General features: G+C 42.0%; 1 protein-coding gene across 2 annotated transcripts in view; it reads left to right on the forward strand.

Annotated features, from left to right (window-relative positions):
* Positions 1 to 18,086, forward strand: part of GRM5 (glutamate metabotropic receptor 5) — a 355,396-nt gene that overhangs the window by 87,189 nt on the left and 250,121 nt on the right. For both annotated transcript variants that reach the window (XM_040422641.1, XM_040422642.1), the window contains exon 2: positions 16,514 to 16,763. In XM_040422641.1, the coding sequence (XP_040278575.1) occupies positions 16,514 to 16,763 (250 nt within the window). The remainder of the gene's footprint in view (positions 1 to 16,513; positions 16,764 to 18,086) is intronic.

An 18,086-nucleotide genomic window follows, 5' to 3' on the forward strand; every position in this document is an offset into this window, starting at 1 on the left:
GCCTCTATTGAGTGGTCCCTAACACTAGTACCTACCTGTTATGGGCCATGATAGCCACACAAAGTCCAGGGAGCGCAGGTACAGCATGCACGCTCCAGGAGAAGTATATAGTGGGCTCAGCATGCATGTTGGTACTTGCATCCCTGGATCCGATGAAAGCTGTCATGGCACCGGACGGGGTTAAAAGCAGAGTGTGCTTGGCGTGCATGCTGTACCTGCGTTCCCTGGATTTTGTGTGGCTGTCATGGCCTATAACAGGTAGGTACTAGTGTTAGGGACCACTCATAGAGGCGACCTTGACGTGGTGAGTGGCTTATTACGCTTTGGCCATTCTCGTCACATATTGTACTTCATGACAGTTGTAAATTTGAGTCAAAATACTTCATTTTTATTTATAAAAAAATACCAAATTTACAAAAAATTTGGAAAAATTAGCAATTTTCAAAATTTCAATTTTTCTGCAGATAGTGATACCTCCTAAAATAGTTATTACTTTACATTCCCCATATGTCTACTTCATGTTTGGATCATTTTGTAAATGACATTTTCTTTTTTTGGGACGTTAGAAGGCTTAGAAGTTTAGACGCAGTAGAAACTCCCAAAAAATTACCCCATGTTGGAAACTACTGGATAAGGTGTCAGTTTTGTTGGTACTATTTTAGGGTACATATGATTTTTGGTTGCTCTATATTACACTTTTTGTGATGTAATGTAACAAAAAATAGCTGTTTTGCACCGTTTTTAATTTTTATTTTTTTACAATGTTCATCTGACAGGTTAGATCATGTGCCATTTTTATAGAACAGGTTGTTACGGACGCAACAATACAAAATATGACAACTTTTTTGGTTGTTTTCAGTTTCACATAATGAAGCACTATTGAAAAATATAATTTTTTAGTGTCTCCATATTCTGAAAGCCATAGTTTTTTTTTTTTTTTTTTTGGGCGACTGTCTTATGTAGGGTCTCATTTTTTTTCAGTATGAGAAGACTGTTTGATTGGTAGTATTTTAGGGTACATATGATCGCTTGGTATTACACTTTTTGTGATATAAGTTGACTAATAAGGTGGCTTTTTTGACAGTTTTAATTTTTTTTTTATTGTGTTCACCTGAGGGGTTAGGGCTTGTGATATTTTTAATAAAGCAGGTTCTTACGTATGTGGCAATACCTAATATGTCAACTTTTTTTATTTATTTAAGTTTTACACAATGAAAGAATTTTTTAAACTAAAAAAAAATTATGTTTTAGTGTCTCCAGTTTTTTTAGTGCCACAGTTTTTTTAGTTTTTGGGCGATTGTCTTTGTGGGATGAGATAACAGTTTGATTGGTGTTCGTATGACTTTTTAATCGCTTGGTATTACACTTTTTGTGATGTAAGGTGACAAAAAATTGCTTTTTTGACACCGTTTTCATTTTTTATTTTTTACGGTTTTCACCTGAGGGTAACCCCCTGTGATATTTTAATAGACCTGGTTGTTACAGACACGGCGATACCTAATATGTTTACTTTTTTATTTTTTTCACTTTTAACACAATAAAAGCATTTTTGAAACAAAAAGAAATCATGTTTTAGGGTCTCCATATTCTGAGAGCCATAGTTTTTTATTTTTTGCCCGATTGTTTTATGTAGAGGCTCATTTTATACGGGATGAGGTGACGGTTTGATTGGTACTATTTTGGGGGGCATACGCCTTTTTGATCGCTTGATGTTGCACTTTTTTGTGATATAAGGTGACAAAAAAATGTTTTAGCACAGTTCCGCGTTCAGGTGAGGGGGTGTATCATGTGATATTTTTATAGAGCCAGTCGTTACAGACGCGGCAATACCCAATATGTCTGCTTTTATTTTTTATTTTTTTAAATTACGCAAATTTTATGTGCTTTATTTTGGGAATTTATTATTATTTTTACTTGAAACTTAATTTTTTTTATTATGAAAAACACCTTTTTTTTTTACTTTTTTTTGTCCCACTATGGGACTTCAACTTCTGGGGTCTCATCCCCTCTGCAATGCATTACAATGCAACCTGTATTGTAATGCATTGGCTGTCAGCTTTTATGCTAACAGCCTGCCTGTGAGACCCAGCCTAAGGGCTAGATCTCACAGGTTTCTGTAGGAGGCAAGCCACATAGGCACCGGGATTGCCTTCTCTGCCATCGGGTCCCCGCCACTGCAGTGCGGGGACCTGATGGAGATGTGGAGGGCACCCATAACCTCCACAAACCCTCTGCATGCCATGGTCATCTTTGACTGCAGCATACAAGGAGTTATGACGCCGGCATCAGTGTCTTCACCGATGCCGGCGTATGCAGCAGGGACCCGGCTGTCAGTGACTGCCGGGTCCGTGCCGCTGATCGAGCAGGCGCAGCTCCTGCACCCGCCCGATCAGCCCGCCGTACATGTACATCTCTGGTCCTTAAGTCATATCCAGCTGTGACGTACTTGTACAGCAAGGGTCCTTAAGGGGTTAAAGCTAACAATCTAAGTGTTAATAGAAGACTGGTATTGCAATGCTAGGTATGATACAGACTTTAGAAACCCGGTCGGGATTGAGATCTGCAAGTATCACTTCTATTAGTGCGATCCTAGTCCTGTGTTAAAGCTTAGATTGTTAGCTTTAAAACTAGATTCTAGCTGCTAAACAGCCCGAGATAGAGCCTCAGAAACTGCTGGTTTCCTCTGACTTTGGACTATAAAACAACAAGGACTTTTTAGCAAGATTGTTTTCGGCTACAAAGTGTGTCTTATAGTATGAAATATACATATGGTAGCTCACGACAGAAACTGGGTTTTGCTAGCATGTCACAATATTGTAATGAATCTGTTTGATCAGAAATTGTCCTTAACTGAATATAAGTTAAAAGTAAGGGTGGACACATTTGTAGATATAATTTTTTCTGCACAGTACAGAGTAAAACTAAGCTAAAAGAACAAAGACTGAGCCTATAATTAGTGTTGAGCGGATCAGGATAAATTCGATTTGCCGCAAAGCCGAATTTCCTTGAGCTTCATGGTAGCAAATCAATGTTATCTGAAACAGTGTAAAAAATATATATAAAAAAAAATCATACTTAACTTATCCATTTGCTTGCAACGGGCCGACCGCCGCCATCTTGCTTGAAGATCTCACATGAAATCCCGTGGGCTGTGACGTATGACATCACCACACCCGCCGAAGTGATGAAGTCATCACGGGCCGCGTGAGACTTCGCTCCAGATCTTCAATCAAGATGGCAGCGGCCGGCCCGTCTCGAGCAAACAGATGACATAAGTATTATTTTTTTTATTTTTTTTTTATTTAACACTCTCTTATTACTATCAGATGCCGCGATCAGCTATGAAACCGGCATCTGAGGGGTACAATGACGGGGAGCGGCGCAATCGATGTTCCCTGTCATTGCACCCGCTACTTACAAAGAAATGCACTTTGTAATGAAGTAATTTGTCACAAAGCAATTTTTTTTTGTAAAATTCTGCGAAGCAGCCGAATCGAAATTTGGAATGCTTCGCTCATGTTTCCATATAATAGAAAGATCCTAGAGCTAAAAGTGGCAAATAAAATGTTAAATTAGAAGGGTTTTCTTTATGGAAAAAGTCAGTAGCGGGGCACCAATGTCAGTACCAGTTCTCTTTAATCTGTTTAGATGAGACTGAGACTAACGTGTCAGTTTTTACCGATGACACAGAACTATGTACTGGAGGATCCTTAAAACCCAGCTTGGTTGTCAGAGCCTGCAGAAAAACCTCGGTAAGCAGCAGTACGGGCAGGGACGTGGCGGATTAATTGTAATGTTGATAAATGTAAAGTAATGCACCTAGGTCACAGTGATCGTATGGCTGTATACACATTACATGGGAAAAAACTGGGGACAACAGAACAAGAGAAGGACTTGGGTATTCCGGTTACAAGTTATGCGGCAGTACTCAATGTCAGGCAGCAGCCACAAAAGCAAATAAGATCTTAGGGTGTATAAAAGAAAGATAAAAGCTTGTGATCTCGTGTAATATCACCTCATGAGGCCACATCTTGAATATGGGATTCAGTTTCGGGCTCCACGTGTTATAAAGGATATAGGAGAGCTAGAAAGGGTTCAGAGACCAGACCAGATAATTAAATGGGATAGAATAATGAGAGGATTAAAAAATTTGTCGTCTTCAGCTGCAAAAGAAAAGACGCCTTAGAGGTGATTTAATTTACTGTAGCAGGAGCAGGATGGGTCCTCAGCTGTTAGTTAAAACACGAGACCCGAGAAGAAGGCAGAAGCAGTGTATCAGCGCTTCTGCCTTCTCCTCAGATAGGTGAGTGGCGCGCTCTGCAGGGTGGACCCAGCAGAGTGGTGCAGAGCTGCAGGGTCAGGAGACCCTGATCAGGTCTGCCTTGTACAAAGCCCCCACAGCAGGCTGCTTTCCCCTGTAACTGGAGCTCCTTTGGATGAAAAAAAAAAAAAGTCTGTGTCCCCAAAGGTCTTTCACTGACCTCTAGGGGACAAATTATGTGGAAAAAATAAATTAAAAAATAAGTTAAAAAAATTATTTAAACATTTTTTTCAACTAAAAATATATTATAAAACACAATAAAAGAAAAAAGAAATAAAATATGATGTGGCAAAAAAATAGAAAATTATCAAAACAAAAAAATTAAAAAAGAAAGAAAAAGAAAAGAAAAAAATGCAAAATAAAAGAGTGTTCACTGTCCCCTAAAAGTCTTTTTATGATCCCTTGGGGGACACATTATGTGGCAAAAATATATTAAAATAAATAGAAAATTAAAAATAAAATAAAAATAAACTAAAAAAATAAAAAGTGCTAAATAGTAGAGTTTTCATTGTCCCCCAACTGTCTTTTTATGACCTCTTGAGGAACATATTATGTGGCAAAAATATATTTAAATAATAAGTAATAAACCAATTATATAAAAATACAATAAAATATTAATAAAATACAAATAAAAGTAAAAAATAAAAAGGAAAAAGTAAAAAATTTACAAAAAGTGTCAGTGTCCCCAAAGGTCTTTTTGTGACCTCTTGGGGGATATTATTTGTAGCAGAAATATATTAAAAAGTTAAAAAAGATAAAAAGTAATACATAAAAGAAAAAACACCCACACCAACCAAAACTGTCGACATTTTCACCCCGTTCACATAAAAACTATACGTATTATATAACAAAATGACTGACACAAAATAGGGAACTAATTATAATAATTTATTTTGGTGTCAGTTTGCATATTTAAAGAATAAGGAGCTATGGTTTGAAAAAAAAAAATACTTTTTAAAAATGTTTTGTACAGTTTCCCCCAAAAATAAAACTAAAAAATAAATTATAAAGCCCTATGTGTCAAGTGAAAAATTGTTTCAAAAATTATTTTTGTAGTCCCAACACGTAAAAAAGTTACAACCGTTCGAACCACCACGTGTGCTAAATCACAAAAAAAAGTGTCTGTTCAGGCCTGGTTATTAAAGTGTTAACCAATAAGCGCTTTCCCCACTAGTAGTAGTGCAGCGTGGCCCCTGAACTAGAAGATTCATACTTACCTGCTTCATGCCGCCCTGGCCCCCATCTTCCGGTTCCTGCACTTTTACACCTGGCAGTGCATGTCCATGGTCACATACACCTCTCCAGTCAATGACTGGCTCCAGCAGTGGCACAACTCCTTGTGGCCACATCACCGCTGAAGCCAGTGATTGGCTGGAGAGGTACATGTGACCATGGACATGCACTGCCAAGTAAAAACAGTGCGGGGAGCAGGTAAGTATAACTCATCGGTATCAGGGGCCATGCTGCAAGAACTTGTTAGAAATTCATTTTTACTGGGAAATCCCTTTAGGTCCCTAATACACTGCGGGATATTCAGGTCAAGTACTGGGAACAAGTGTTCATAGGATATCCTGATATCTGGCCGGCATAATCGTGCCGCACATCTCTCTGTGTCATCAGGGATGTGCTACCGATAATTAATATAACTAAATGAAGGAGGAATGACTGTGATAGCGATCATTCCTCCCCAGTCACATCGGCCTGTGTAATAGGCTGATGCAAATTTGGGACCCCTTGAAATAGAGCATTGTAACAATGCGGCCCTCAGACCAAAAAAGGTTGTGCACCCCTGATCTACATGGTACTCCAAAACATTTTAGCAAGTCGATGAATGGTCGAAGAGCCACTTTCCATTACAAATCATAAACCACCGCCAATGGCTCGTCAATATATCCTGTGGAGAGTCAGTTTAGATTTTGATTTGGGTCTCCAAATCACAAATTGGGCTCTCCGTTTCAACCTTCATGGATCTCTCCAGATGGCATATGTCATAGTTGTCCTGCTTCGTGTATGCATTCTCTCTGATCGTGCTATACTTTTACTTTGGCCAAAACGTTAATTTTTCTTCTTCCAGACTTTTGATTATTAATTACCGAGGCTTTCTAAAAATACAGCCCTGCAGTTTGTGCAGGAGCAAAATCGATCATGTGTATTTGGACGGCTTAAAGTCACTTGCGGTGTAAAATATTGATTATTTCCAAAGGCGACCTAATTCCGGCAACATATTTTTATTAGCTGCCAAAGGTCTCTTGCCTAATAACAGGTTTCATAATTAAAGGAACATTCCAGACAAAACATATACTGTGTGCTCGAATGTTCTCACATCCTCGTTAGAGGCTCCAAGAGCCTCCGTCACATATTTCATCAAAAATGGCGGACAAAATAGCCGAGGACATTGTGACGGAAAACAGACAGACCACATTCTAGTTAGTAGGGTCCATCTGGTTTTGGGGCCATTTGGTCATCTGATGGATCTGGCACTATCTGTGATAGAGCAGAACTCTGGAAATTATTAGGTGAGATGTGAACAGATCTTTTCTAGATCCAGAAATTCTCAGTCTTTAGTGTGGTTTACATCCCTATCTCACTCTTTGGATCTGCATTTTAACCTATCATGGTCTATCAGTGGATGTGGTTATCGCATCAGGGACTGCCAGTGTGTAGGATATGGCACACCAGAACCCATTATTCAGATCTTTCAACCAAAGTCAACTTGAATCTGAGCTCAGACTTAAAGATTTTTTTTTTTAGTTCTGTTTTTGGTTCTTCCAGACTGGTGGGAGACAGTCAAAATAATAATAAAAATTTTACCTTCTCAGGTCCCTCCCAATCCAGAACTGATGCTCTCCTCTTCCCCCTGGCCTGCAGCTATGACGTATTAGAACACGTATATATCCTTGCAACCAAAACTGTTCTCATGAACAAATAAATGCAGAGGTTCAACATTTGTGTGGCTTTCTCCAATCACTTCTACAGAAGTTACGGAAACAGCCAGGCCCCACCCATAGAAATGAATGGAGAGAGTCGCTAAAATGGATGAGGCGGGTAGGAGGGCATGTGTGCTCTTCTGAAGGCCTCCAGGCATGTCCTTAGGGCTGCACTCACTCTCATCTAAAGGGCAATGAGCACATCCAAATTCTTCTCTAGCTAATCACTGTCTGCCCCCAGGGTATTTAAGGCACCTTCCCCAGTGGGAGGGTGCCTGAGCTTTAGATTTACTAGTCTCTAGTAGGCTTGTACATTGCCTGCCTGATCATTTGGTGCTTCACACTGGTATCTCTGGCCCCATGGGTCAGCCACCAACCACACCAGGGACTATCTCAAGAGGTAATGGTCTGGTGGTTCTTCCGCAGCGAAGTACAGATTCCTGTATAGGAGTTTAAAGGGTGAATACCGAATGACTGCCAGGATAATGCCCTTAGAGTTAGCCCTAAGCCAGTAGATGGGTCCATCTACTGCCCATAACAGGGACATTTGTGTCCAGTGCATAGGCCATAAATGTCTATGATGGAATAACCCTTTAAGGAAATGTGTCATCAGAATATTACCTAATGTTTAAATCACATTATTATGTTTTATGAACATATTTGTTTAAAATTTTGGATGATTTTTTTTTTCAATTTTCCATGTCACTATCAGATTGCTGTATCCAAACCCGATTCTTTTAAAAAGTTTGCTAATAATATGGGCTCCGTGTTACCGTAAAATGTATGTCCTCCACGGAGGTCTATCCGAAGTTTCAGCAAATATCGCGACACTTACTTCGTCTCGCTTCTATCACGTCAGTTTGTTTATTTCCAAAAATTACAGTATCAAAATACTAAGCCGAACTGGCTTCGTGCCTCATTAGTGAAGCAGAGTTGTGCTTTGTATTTTGATACAGTATTTTTTGCCAATAAACTAACTGACGTGGTGAAAGCGAGGCAAAGTAAGTTTCATGACATTTGCTGAAACTTCGAATAGACCTCCGTGGAGGACATACATTTTACGGTAACACGGAGCCCATATTATTAGCAAACTTTTTAAAAGAATCGGGTTTGGATACAGCAATCTGAACCCGATTCACTCAACCATAATTATCATTGCAGGCAGGATTAAAATAACAGGCAATACCTAGATAGATAGATAATAAATAGATAGATATGAGATAAATAGACAGATAGATAGATAGATAGATATGAGATAGATAGATAGATAGATAGATAGATAGCTAGGATAGATAAATAGATAAATGATGACCATAGCCCACCTACTGCCCCTCCCTGCATAATTACCTTTGCACACTCTCGTATAGAAGTCTGTGAGGTCCCCTCCAGTCTATTGTGTCTGTGGCTGCTGTGAAGCATATCTCTAAGCACAAAGGGGCACATTTATTAATACCAACGTTTTAGACGCCGGTCTTAATAAAGGCCCATGGCTGGCGGTGGATCCGCCACACTTATGTAGAGACGTCGGCCTCTCCATAACTTCAGTGTATCCACCACCACTTCTAAATGTAAGACAGGCGTAGAAAATGGTGAATGAGACAGGCCGGCCGGCCCGTCCCCTTCCCCGCCATGGCCACTTTTTAGACCTTTTGTGAACGGGGAAGAAGTTGCAGATTGCGGTGAAAAGGACCTTTGCGCTGCAAGCTGCACCAGAAATACGCCTAATATAGGAGTATTTCTGTTTAATTGATGACCCCCAATGTTTTATTCTTAGGCATTGTGGATAGTATGAAAACTGCACAATTTTAGGAGTTTCGTTTTTTTAACTATAGCCGATGGCATGGAAAATTTGTAAAAAATTGAAAAATCGCCAAAAATCTAACAAAATATATGTTCAACATAAAAACTTGATTTTCTAATGACACGTTCCCTGTAATAATAAAGACGCAGTACATATGGTCGAGTTTTCAGTGGGAGTGGGGTTCATACTATTTTATCACCTGTCATCATTCTACCCTTTACATGCTGGACTGGCTCTATCACATTATATTAAGGAATTGCTTATCTGGCAATTAACTAGCAGACTGGACCATCATCTTAACCCACGGCTTGGATGATTTTATTTTTTATTTTTTGTAGCCCACGCTATAATTGAAACATAAGACATGAATAGGGCGGTTTGATCTATGTGTCCTGACAATCCTCGGCGGAGTCCTCGCTCCCGCTTGATAAATAACTCCCATTATCCCTTTTGTGATAACACTCCTTGTAAAGTGTCTAGAAAACAGGCAGAGCCGCTATAATGTACTTTCCTGCTAATACATCACTTCCCAAGAAGTGTTTTCAAAGGAAACTGGTACAATATGATATACTGCTTTTCCAACACCAGGAATGCATTTCCTTTCCGCGGCATGGGATATATTCGCTTGTTTGCGGCGTACAGTACGAACACATCGGATTATTGTTCTGTTCTCAGAGCAACACTTTTTGCAGTATATGCTTTGTAAGATCTTCAAATCATTGCAGAATGAGGTGCATGGGGGGGGGGGGGGGGGCGGGGGCAGATTCGCATTCGCGTTATGGAATTCCGTTATAGGTTCCGTTATAACAGGGATATAACGGAATTTTAGGGCAGAATGCAAAATGGAAGCTTTTAAAGCTCTGAACCCGGATATATCCCCATCTTCACCCCTTCAGCCCCCCTGATATGAGCATCGGAGCATTTCATGCTTCGATGCTCTCCCTTGGCCTGTGCTGAATTGCGCAGGCCAAAGGCTTTTTTTAGGAGATCCGGTGACGTACTGGGTTCTTCATAGGGACTGCCAGATGAGGCTTCCGCCTAGCAGTGGGCCCGGTGACTTCACCAGCACTAGTGGGCAGGCTTTAGTGCTGTCCTAGCCTGAAAAACGGCTAGGGCAGCACTAAAGCCCGCCCATCAGAGCCAGTGATGTCACCGGAAACACTGCTGGGCAGAAGCCTCCGCCTAGCAGTGTAATAATATAAACAAACAGACCTTGCCCTGTGACGATACAATGCAGGGGAAGGGAGAGCATCGGAGCATGAAATGCTCCAATGCTCATATCAGGGGGGCCGGAGGGGTGAAGATGGGGATATGTCTAGGTTCAGCTCTGAACCCGGACAACCCCTTTAAGAGGTTCTGTTTGGTTCTGTTATACATGACAGAAAAAATAGTCAAACAAAACAGTTATACATGAGATAAAAATAGTCAAAAATGGTTTTAAACAGCAGTCACCCGGGACTAATGTATGCGATCGACGATAATGTTGATCGCATACATTTAACCCCTTAGATGCCATGGTCAAATGTGACCACGGCATCTGGGAGGTTAAATACCAAGAGGCTAAATACCTAGCGAGGATCTGGAGGGAGACGGATGTAGTTTGCGTCAGCCTCCGTACTCAGGAGTGGTACGAGGCTGCTGTACGTTAGTTTCTATGGAGAGCCTGACTCCAGCAGGTCTCCATAGGAACATAGTGTAAGTTTCATAAACTCCAATGAATTGGAGTCTATGAAAAAAGTAATCTAATGAATGCTTGTTATACTTCCCTAGAGGAACTATTAAAAAGTGCAAAAAAAAAGAAAAAAATATATATATATTTTTTTTTAATATAAAAATTCAAATCACCCCCTTTCCCCAAAATAAAAATGCATAAACAATTAAAAAAATAAACATCATAGGCATCGCCGCGTGCGAAAATGCCCGAACTATTAAAATTTTAAAATATTTATTCCATACGGCAAAACGGAAAACAAAAAGTCAAATTGGCCAAGTCGCCATTTTTTGGTTGCCTCACCTCTCGCAAAAAAGTGAATTAAAAGTGATTAAAAAGTCATACACGCCCCAGAATTATATCAGCGAAAAGCACAGATCGGAAAAAATGATTCCTCATCCAGGTCCATATACATAAAAATAAAACAAACGTTATGATTGTCAGAAAATGCCAAAAAGAAAAAATAAATAAATTGCCATATTTTTTTCAGTGTTGAAACACAAGAAAAACTATAGATATGTGGTATTGTTCCCATCGTACTGACCTGGAGAATAAAAGTAACAGGTCAGTTTTACAGCCTAAGAAATGGTGTAAAAAAAAAACCCATAAAACTGTGGCAAAATGGTGATTTAAAAAAAAAGAATTCCACCCCATTTGGAATTTTTTTTTCTCACTTCCTACCACATTGTATGCAACCATAAATGATTAGAAAGTGCACCTTGTCCTACGAAAAACAATCCCTCATACGGTGAATGAAAAAGCTTAAAAAGTTATGGCTTTGGGAGAGCTGGAAGTAAAAAACAAAAACGAAAAAAATGGAAAATCACCTGGTCTTGAAACAGTTAATATAATACAGTCTTTAACTCATATAAGGGCTCTTTCACACTTGCGTTGTTGTGTTCCGGCATAGAGTTCCGTCGTCGGGGCTCTATGCCGGAAGAATCCTGATCAGGATTATCCTAATGCATTATGAATGGAGAGAAATCCGTTCAGGATGCATCAGGATGTCTTCAGTTCCGGAACGGAACGTTTCTTGGCCGGAGAAAATACCGCAGCATGCTGCGCTTTTTGCTCCGGCCAAAAATCCGGAACACTTGCCGCAAGGCCGGATCCGGAATTAATGCCCATTGAAAGGCATTGATCCGGATCCGGCCTTAAGCTAAACGTCGTTTCGGCGCATTGCCGGAGCCGACATTTAGCTTTTTCAGAGTGGTTACCATGGCTGCCGGGACGCTAAAGTCCTGGCAGCCATGGTAAAGTGTAGTGGGGAGCGGGGAGCAGTGTACTTACCGTCCGTGCGGCTCCCCGGGCGCTCCAGAGTGACGTCAGGGCGCCCCAAGCGCATGGATCATGTGATCACATGGATCACGTCATCCATGCGCATGGGGCGCTCTGACGTCATTCTGGAGCGCCCCGGGAGCCGCACGGACGGTAAGTATACCGCTCCCCCGCTCCCCACTACTACTATGGCAACCAGGACTTTAATAGCGTCCTGGGTGCCATAGTAACACTGAAAGCATTTGGAAGACGGTTCCGTCTTCAAATGCTTTCAGTACACTTGCGTTTTTCCGGATCCGGAGTGTAATTCCGGCAAGTGGAGTACACGCCGGATCCGGACAACGCAAGTGTGAAAGAGGCCTTAGTCATGTATTTGCAAAGTTACTCAACCGTTATATACAGAAACTGCAAAATCTGGATATACCCTTTAATTTAAAGGGGTTTTCCAGTACTTAGGTCATCAGTATTAGATCAGTGGTTGTGTGACACACAGCACCCCCACCAATCAGCTGTCACAGGCAGCCGCCAATGCTGGACGCTCTACATTAGATGGAATGTGGTTGCATCCACCGTGTAGTAGTGATGCCAGGGTACTGCCACTTAGCTCCTATTCAAGTGAATGGGAGCTGGGCTGCAATACGCCAGGATCAGAAACCGCACAGTCTGCAAAGCCTTCTGCTTCCTGCCCCGTCCACGGTACAGTTTCCAGCTCCAGCGGCTGCCCAAAACAGCGGACCAGTGGAGGTGTTGGATCACCACTGATCTAATATTGATGACCTATCCTGAGGCTAGGTCATCTATATCTAAGTACCCGGAAACCCCTTTAATAGGCTTTAAATCTGCGCTTATTTATGGTACACCTTACATAAACCTCAAGCAGTGTAATATAGATGAATGTTATCCCGACATAAAACCTGAATTACAACTTGGTGATATCATCGCTTAAACCGCTCGGCTTTGAGACATCTCCAGAGGCCAAACAGGTTGCTATCACTAAACAGTAATTTATCTCGGCACACTCCAATATATAAAACTGCTTGAATCCTATTTTGTTTTGGCTCCAGGCGAGCATCATTTAGAAGAAGTGTGTAACTTGATTGTCTTCCTATGGGGTATGTGCAGAGAACGAGATTTTGCAGTTTTAATGCTTTGTTTTTGCTTATTATTTCTGGATGTGTTCAGCATTTCTATGAAGAGTTATGTTTAGCTGCGTCTATCCTACCTCACTATACGTGGCGGTAACCTAGATATATAGCATGCATCCACTGCAGGAGCGTTGTTAGGTTCTCAAAAGATCCGGGGACCAAGCCCCAATGCATATGACCCAATTCTCTAAGCCGTCTCCCCCCACCCCACAAGCTCTAGCAGTAAAGAGCACATACCTCTCACATCCAGAGCCTCCCAGGTGACGTCTACTCTGGTGTAGATGTTCTCTTTCATCATCTTCTCCATTCGGTCCGTACAACTTCTTTCAACCACGTCTCATCTCTGCAGAGTTTGACGCATTGACATCTTAGGTTCCTCACTTTTCTATCATTATCCTCCCGACCCTGGTGCCACCACATTGTTATCCTGCTGCTACCCCCAATACTCTGCCCACTGTGCTCCCCAATGTCCCCAAATACTATACTGCATAAATTATACTGCCATACAGATTGTTCCCTCTATAGCAATATAAAAATCCCACCAATAGCAATAATTCTCTCCCAGAGTGCCCTCAGTAGTAACAGTGCCCCAATAATGATAATACTTCCCAAGTGTGCCCATTAGTAGTGCTCCAATATTGTCCCAAATAATAATGCCCACAATAGTGCACCCAGTAGTAATAAGGCAAATCTACAGCACCCCTCATGTTAATAAGACACCCCTATAGAGCTCCAAGTAGTATTAAGTCCCCTTGATAGTGCCCTCAGTAGTTATCATGTCCCCTATAGTGCCCCTAGTCTTTACAGTCCCCCGTGTAGTGCCACACATGTTACAGCGCCCCCATGCCTCATAGTGCCTCCATGTAGTGCCCACATTCCTTAAACTTCCCCCTGTAGTGCCTCCAGACCTTCTAGTGCCCCAAACCTTATAGTACCTCCCATAGTGCCCACAGTCCTTATAGTGCCCCCTGTAGTGCTCCCAGTCATTAAACTGCCTTGCATAGTGCCCCCAGACCTAATAGTGCCCCCTGGTGTGCCCATAGTCCTTAAACTGACCATTGTAGTGCCTATAGTCCTTATAGTGCTGCCTACAGTGCCCACAGTACTTATAGTGCCCCCTGTATTGTCCCCAGTATTTATAATGCCCCCCTGTAGTCCCCCCAGTTTTTACACTGCCCCCCTGTAGTGCCCAGTCCTTTTAATGCCCCCTGTAGTGCCAATAATCCTTAACCCACCCCCTGTAGTGCCCAACAGTCCTTATAGTGCCCCCTTGTGGTGTCCACAGTCCTCATAGTGCCCCCTGTGGTGTCCACAGTCCTTATATTGCCCCCCTGTAGTGCCAACAGTCCTTAAACTGCACCCTGCAGTGCCAACAATCCTTAACCCAGCCCCTGTAGTGCCCATATTCATTTTAGTGCCACCTTGTAGTGCCAGCAGTCCATACAGTGCCCTCCTGTAGTATCCACAGTCCTTATAGTGCCCCATGTACTGTCCCATATTTATACAGCACCCTTTAGTGCCCTGAGTCCTTAATCTTCCCCTCTGTAATGCTTCCAGACTGTGAAGTGACCCCCTATAAGCTCCCAGACCTTATAATGCCCTCCCATGCTGACCAACATCCAAATTAAAAAAGACACCTTATTTCCACCGCTGTCAGTGAAGCAGTGATGAGTGACATACCTTTTATGGAGCTTTTCTCATCAGGAGCAGTGTGAATATGAAATTCTGTTCTGCCAGGTTCTGCTCCTGCAAGTGCCCTGTGTGGAGATTCACTGTGAAGTGCTCTCACAACCTCTACCTTTGAGTGACAACTGTAGTATCCAACCAGAACACTATAGCTGTCACTCAGAGCCAAGGGGGTGGTCTATGTTGCAGCTCAATGCATAGAGCATTAACAGCGAAGTCCGGCCCTGGGCACTTGTAGGAGCAGAACCTGGCAGAATAAAAGTTCATATTCACACTACTCCTGATAATAATACATAATACCTCCACAAAATGTATCTTCGTACTGCTCTTCCAAGCATGGGATAGACTCCCTTTAAAGTGGTTATCCTATGAACAGCATTAATCACCTATCCACAGTGGTCGGACTCCTTGTAGTCCTGAGAAGGAAGGTCCCTGAGTCTCTTGTCTGAATAGCTGTAGTGTGCATATTGCTCCATGCATTGCCTGCTGTATGGTCAAGACACTCAATGGCAATCGCAGCTGTCCTTTTGCAGTGAGCCAGAGGAGCTGGTGCAGAGGATGACAGTGGTAGTGGCCCTGTTGAAGTGTTGTGTCATAGGGTACTGCTTCAGGCCCTTGCTTTCTGGGGTCGGGTCAGTGGAAATGTCATATTTAAGAATGAGACCAAGATCAAGCGTGACAGTCTTTTTTACTAAGTGCAAAAAAGACTTAATTCAGTAGCAACAGATTTTAAGTGCAAATCTTCTCTGGCACCAGTAAGGATTATGGAGGCAGGTTGGATGGCTGCGATCTAGCACTTAGGTCGTACTGGCCTAGTAATGTTCTGGGTGATGGGTATCTTAGCCATAGTCCCTCACCTCACAGCATTGTTTTCAAATACTGGATATAGCTTTTCACTTAGTGACTGTCCTCTCAAGGATTCACTTCAGGCTTAGGATAAGGTTGATTTCTCTAGAAAGTCTGGAGCAGGAGCTCAGGTGTGTGCTTCCTCTCGAGTCTGTACCTCAACCGAAACCCCCCTCCCCACCAGCAGGAAGTGAGACCAGCCAACTCTTACCAGGAAAGGAAGAACAGGTTTGTTAGTCATCCATATCCCCACTGGTGCATACAATCATATGACACATACTAAATGACATAACAATACAATAAAAAACACAATGCAATACATAACAAACTATATACAATGGTAGAAGCCCCAGGTCTGGAGTTACTACACTTTGAACTTGACCTAGAGGAGCATGGTCCTACTTTGGCATTTACCGTAAAAGCTGTTTTGGTGTGTTTCCTTCCAGAATCAGCTCTACAACTGTCCACACTTTGTTTTGAGTAATGAAGGTCAACTCCATTGATGTGAATAAAACACATAACCTGTGGTTAGATGTGGCACTGCTTTTCGAAGAATGCAGCTATGTTTTTCTACCCTTGTACTAGGATCTATCTTTTCTGTACTGAGTCCATTCTCAAATAATGCTGTTAAAATAAATTGTATGATAGATGACACCTAATTACCGTAAATAGAAGAACCGCAGCACTCTTCTTGCAGCAAAAGTGTAAGCTTTATTCACCAAACATCTGAGACGTTTCGAATCACAACAGATTCTTTCTCGAGCATGACACCTAATAACTTAATTTTCCTTTTTCCAGGTAACTATGGAGAAAGAGGCATGGAAGCTTTTAAGGACATGTCTGCCAAGGATGGGGTCTGCATCGCTCACTCCTACAAGATTTACAGTAATGCTGGAGAACAGAACTTTGATAAATTGTTAAAGAAATTGCAGAGTAATCTTCCCAAGGCCAGAGTCGTGGTCTGCTTCTGCGAAGGAATGACAGTCCGAGGACTTTTAATGGCAATGAGGCGTCAGGGCATAGTTGGGGAGTTCCTTCTTCTAGGCAGGTAGGTTCTTGGTCTTATAATTGGGTTTCAGGAGCTGACATTCAGAGGTTCCTCTTCAGGATATCATCTATTATTAAACATTGGCTTCAGAAATAGAATGTATTTAACTGCTTTGGAATTGTGTTCACTGGTGTCCTAGAAGAGAGGAGCCTCCATTATTATGTTAGTTTTACCAGAAGACTCAGTTTTTTCTCCCTCTACCTTCTTTACATGACCCTTCGCCATTTCCCTATCCCTATGTTTGCTACTATGCATTGCGTCGGGGGAGAGGAGTCCTGTATGGGGTCAACTAGGACTTGGTCAGCACTCTCCATTTTTCAACTGTAGTCTTCCTCGGGGCATAACTGGAGAGTTCCTTCTTCTAGGCCGGTAGGTTATTGGTCTTACAATAGGGTTTCTGGAGCTGACACGCAAAGGTTTCACTTCAGGACATCATCTATTATCAAGCTTTGGCTTCAAAAATAGGATGTATTAACTGCTTTGGAATTGTGTCCACTGGTGTCCTTGGACGGAGAGGGGCCCATGGCAAAGATCAAAATGGGCTTTTTTTTCTCACTCTACCTTCTTTCCATGAACCTTCTGTCATTTTCCCATCCCTATGTTTGCTACTATGCATTTACTATGTGGAGGGGCGTCCTGTATGAATTCTTACCACCTAGTAGCAAAGTAGATGGGGCCACCAGGATTTGACCTCTCTCTTTTGGCAACTGCCTCTATGCTATGTACAGCACGTATCTACTATGATAGGTGATTATAAAAAAAAATTGTGGGGGTGGAGGGGGTTGTTCAGTGGGTTCAATCTAAGGCACCGCAACAACTTTACCCCATGAGCGTAAAAGTTGCAGGTGATCTCCCTATCTTTTGAATTCCTACCATGTGAGAATTCTTGCAGATGTCCTGCTAAAAAAATGGGACCATTCGACCAAGAATAAATCACAGAAATTTCATATAGGCAAATATCAACTGTGCTGTGGTCATACTTGTGGCCCTTTTTTTCTGGTTCGGTAGTTATGACCATTTAGTACCACCAACACTGTAGGTCCTAACTGAGAGAAGCTTCCAGGTGCACTGTAGTTCAGCAGGAACTGCTCAATTTATAACCGTACAAACGTAGATGTGGTAAGATAGCGGCTTTTCACCTTGGAGTACCACACCAACAGAACCAATGTTGCTGTGGATCATTTCTAATCCCAATTAGGGGTTCTGCTCTGCTCAGTCTACAGTGATTGGAGGTGTCCCTATGGCTCTCTCTGGACCTCTTCCTCAGGAGCTTCAGCTCAACCTCACTTTTCGTTTCTGAACAGAAAACCGGTAGCACAAAAA

This window comes from Bufo bufo, chromosome 3 (genome assembly GCF_905171765.1).
Source record: "Bufo bufo chromosome 3, aBufBuf1.1, whole genome shotgun sequence".
NCBI classification, from domain to species: Eukaryota; Metazoa; Chordata; class Amphibia; order Anura; family Bufonidae; genus Bufo; species Bufo bufo.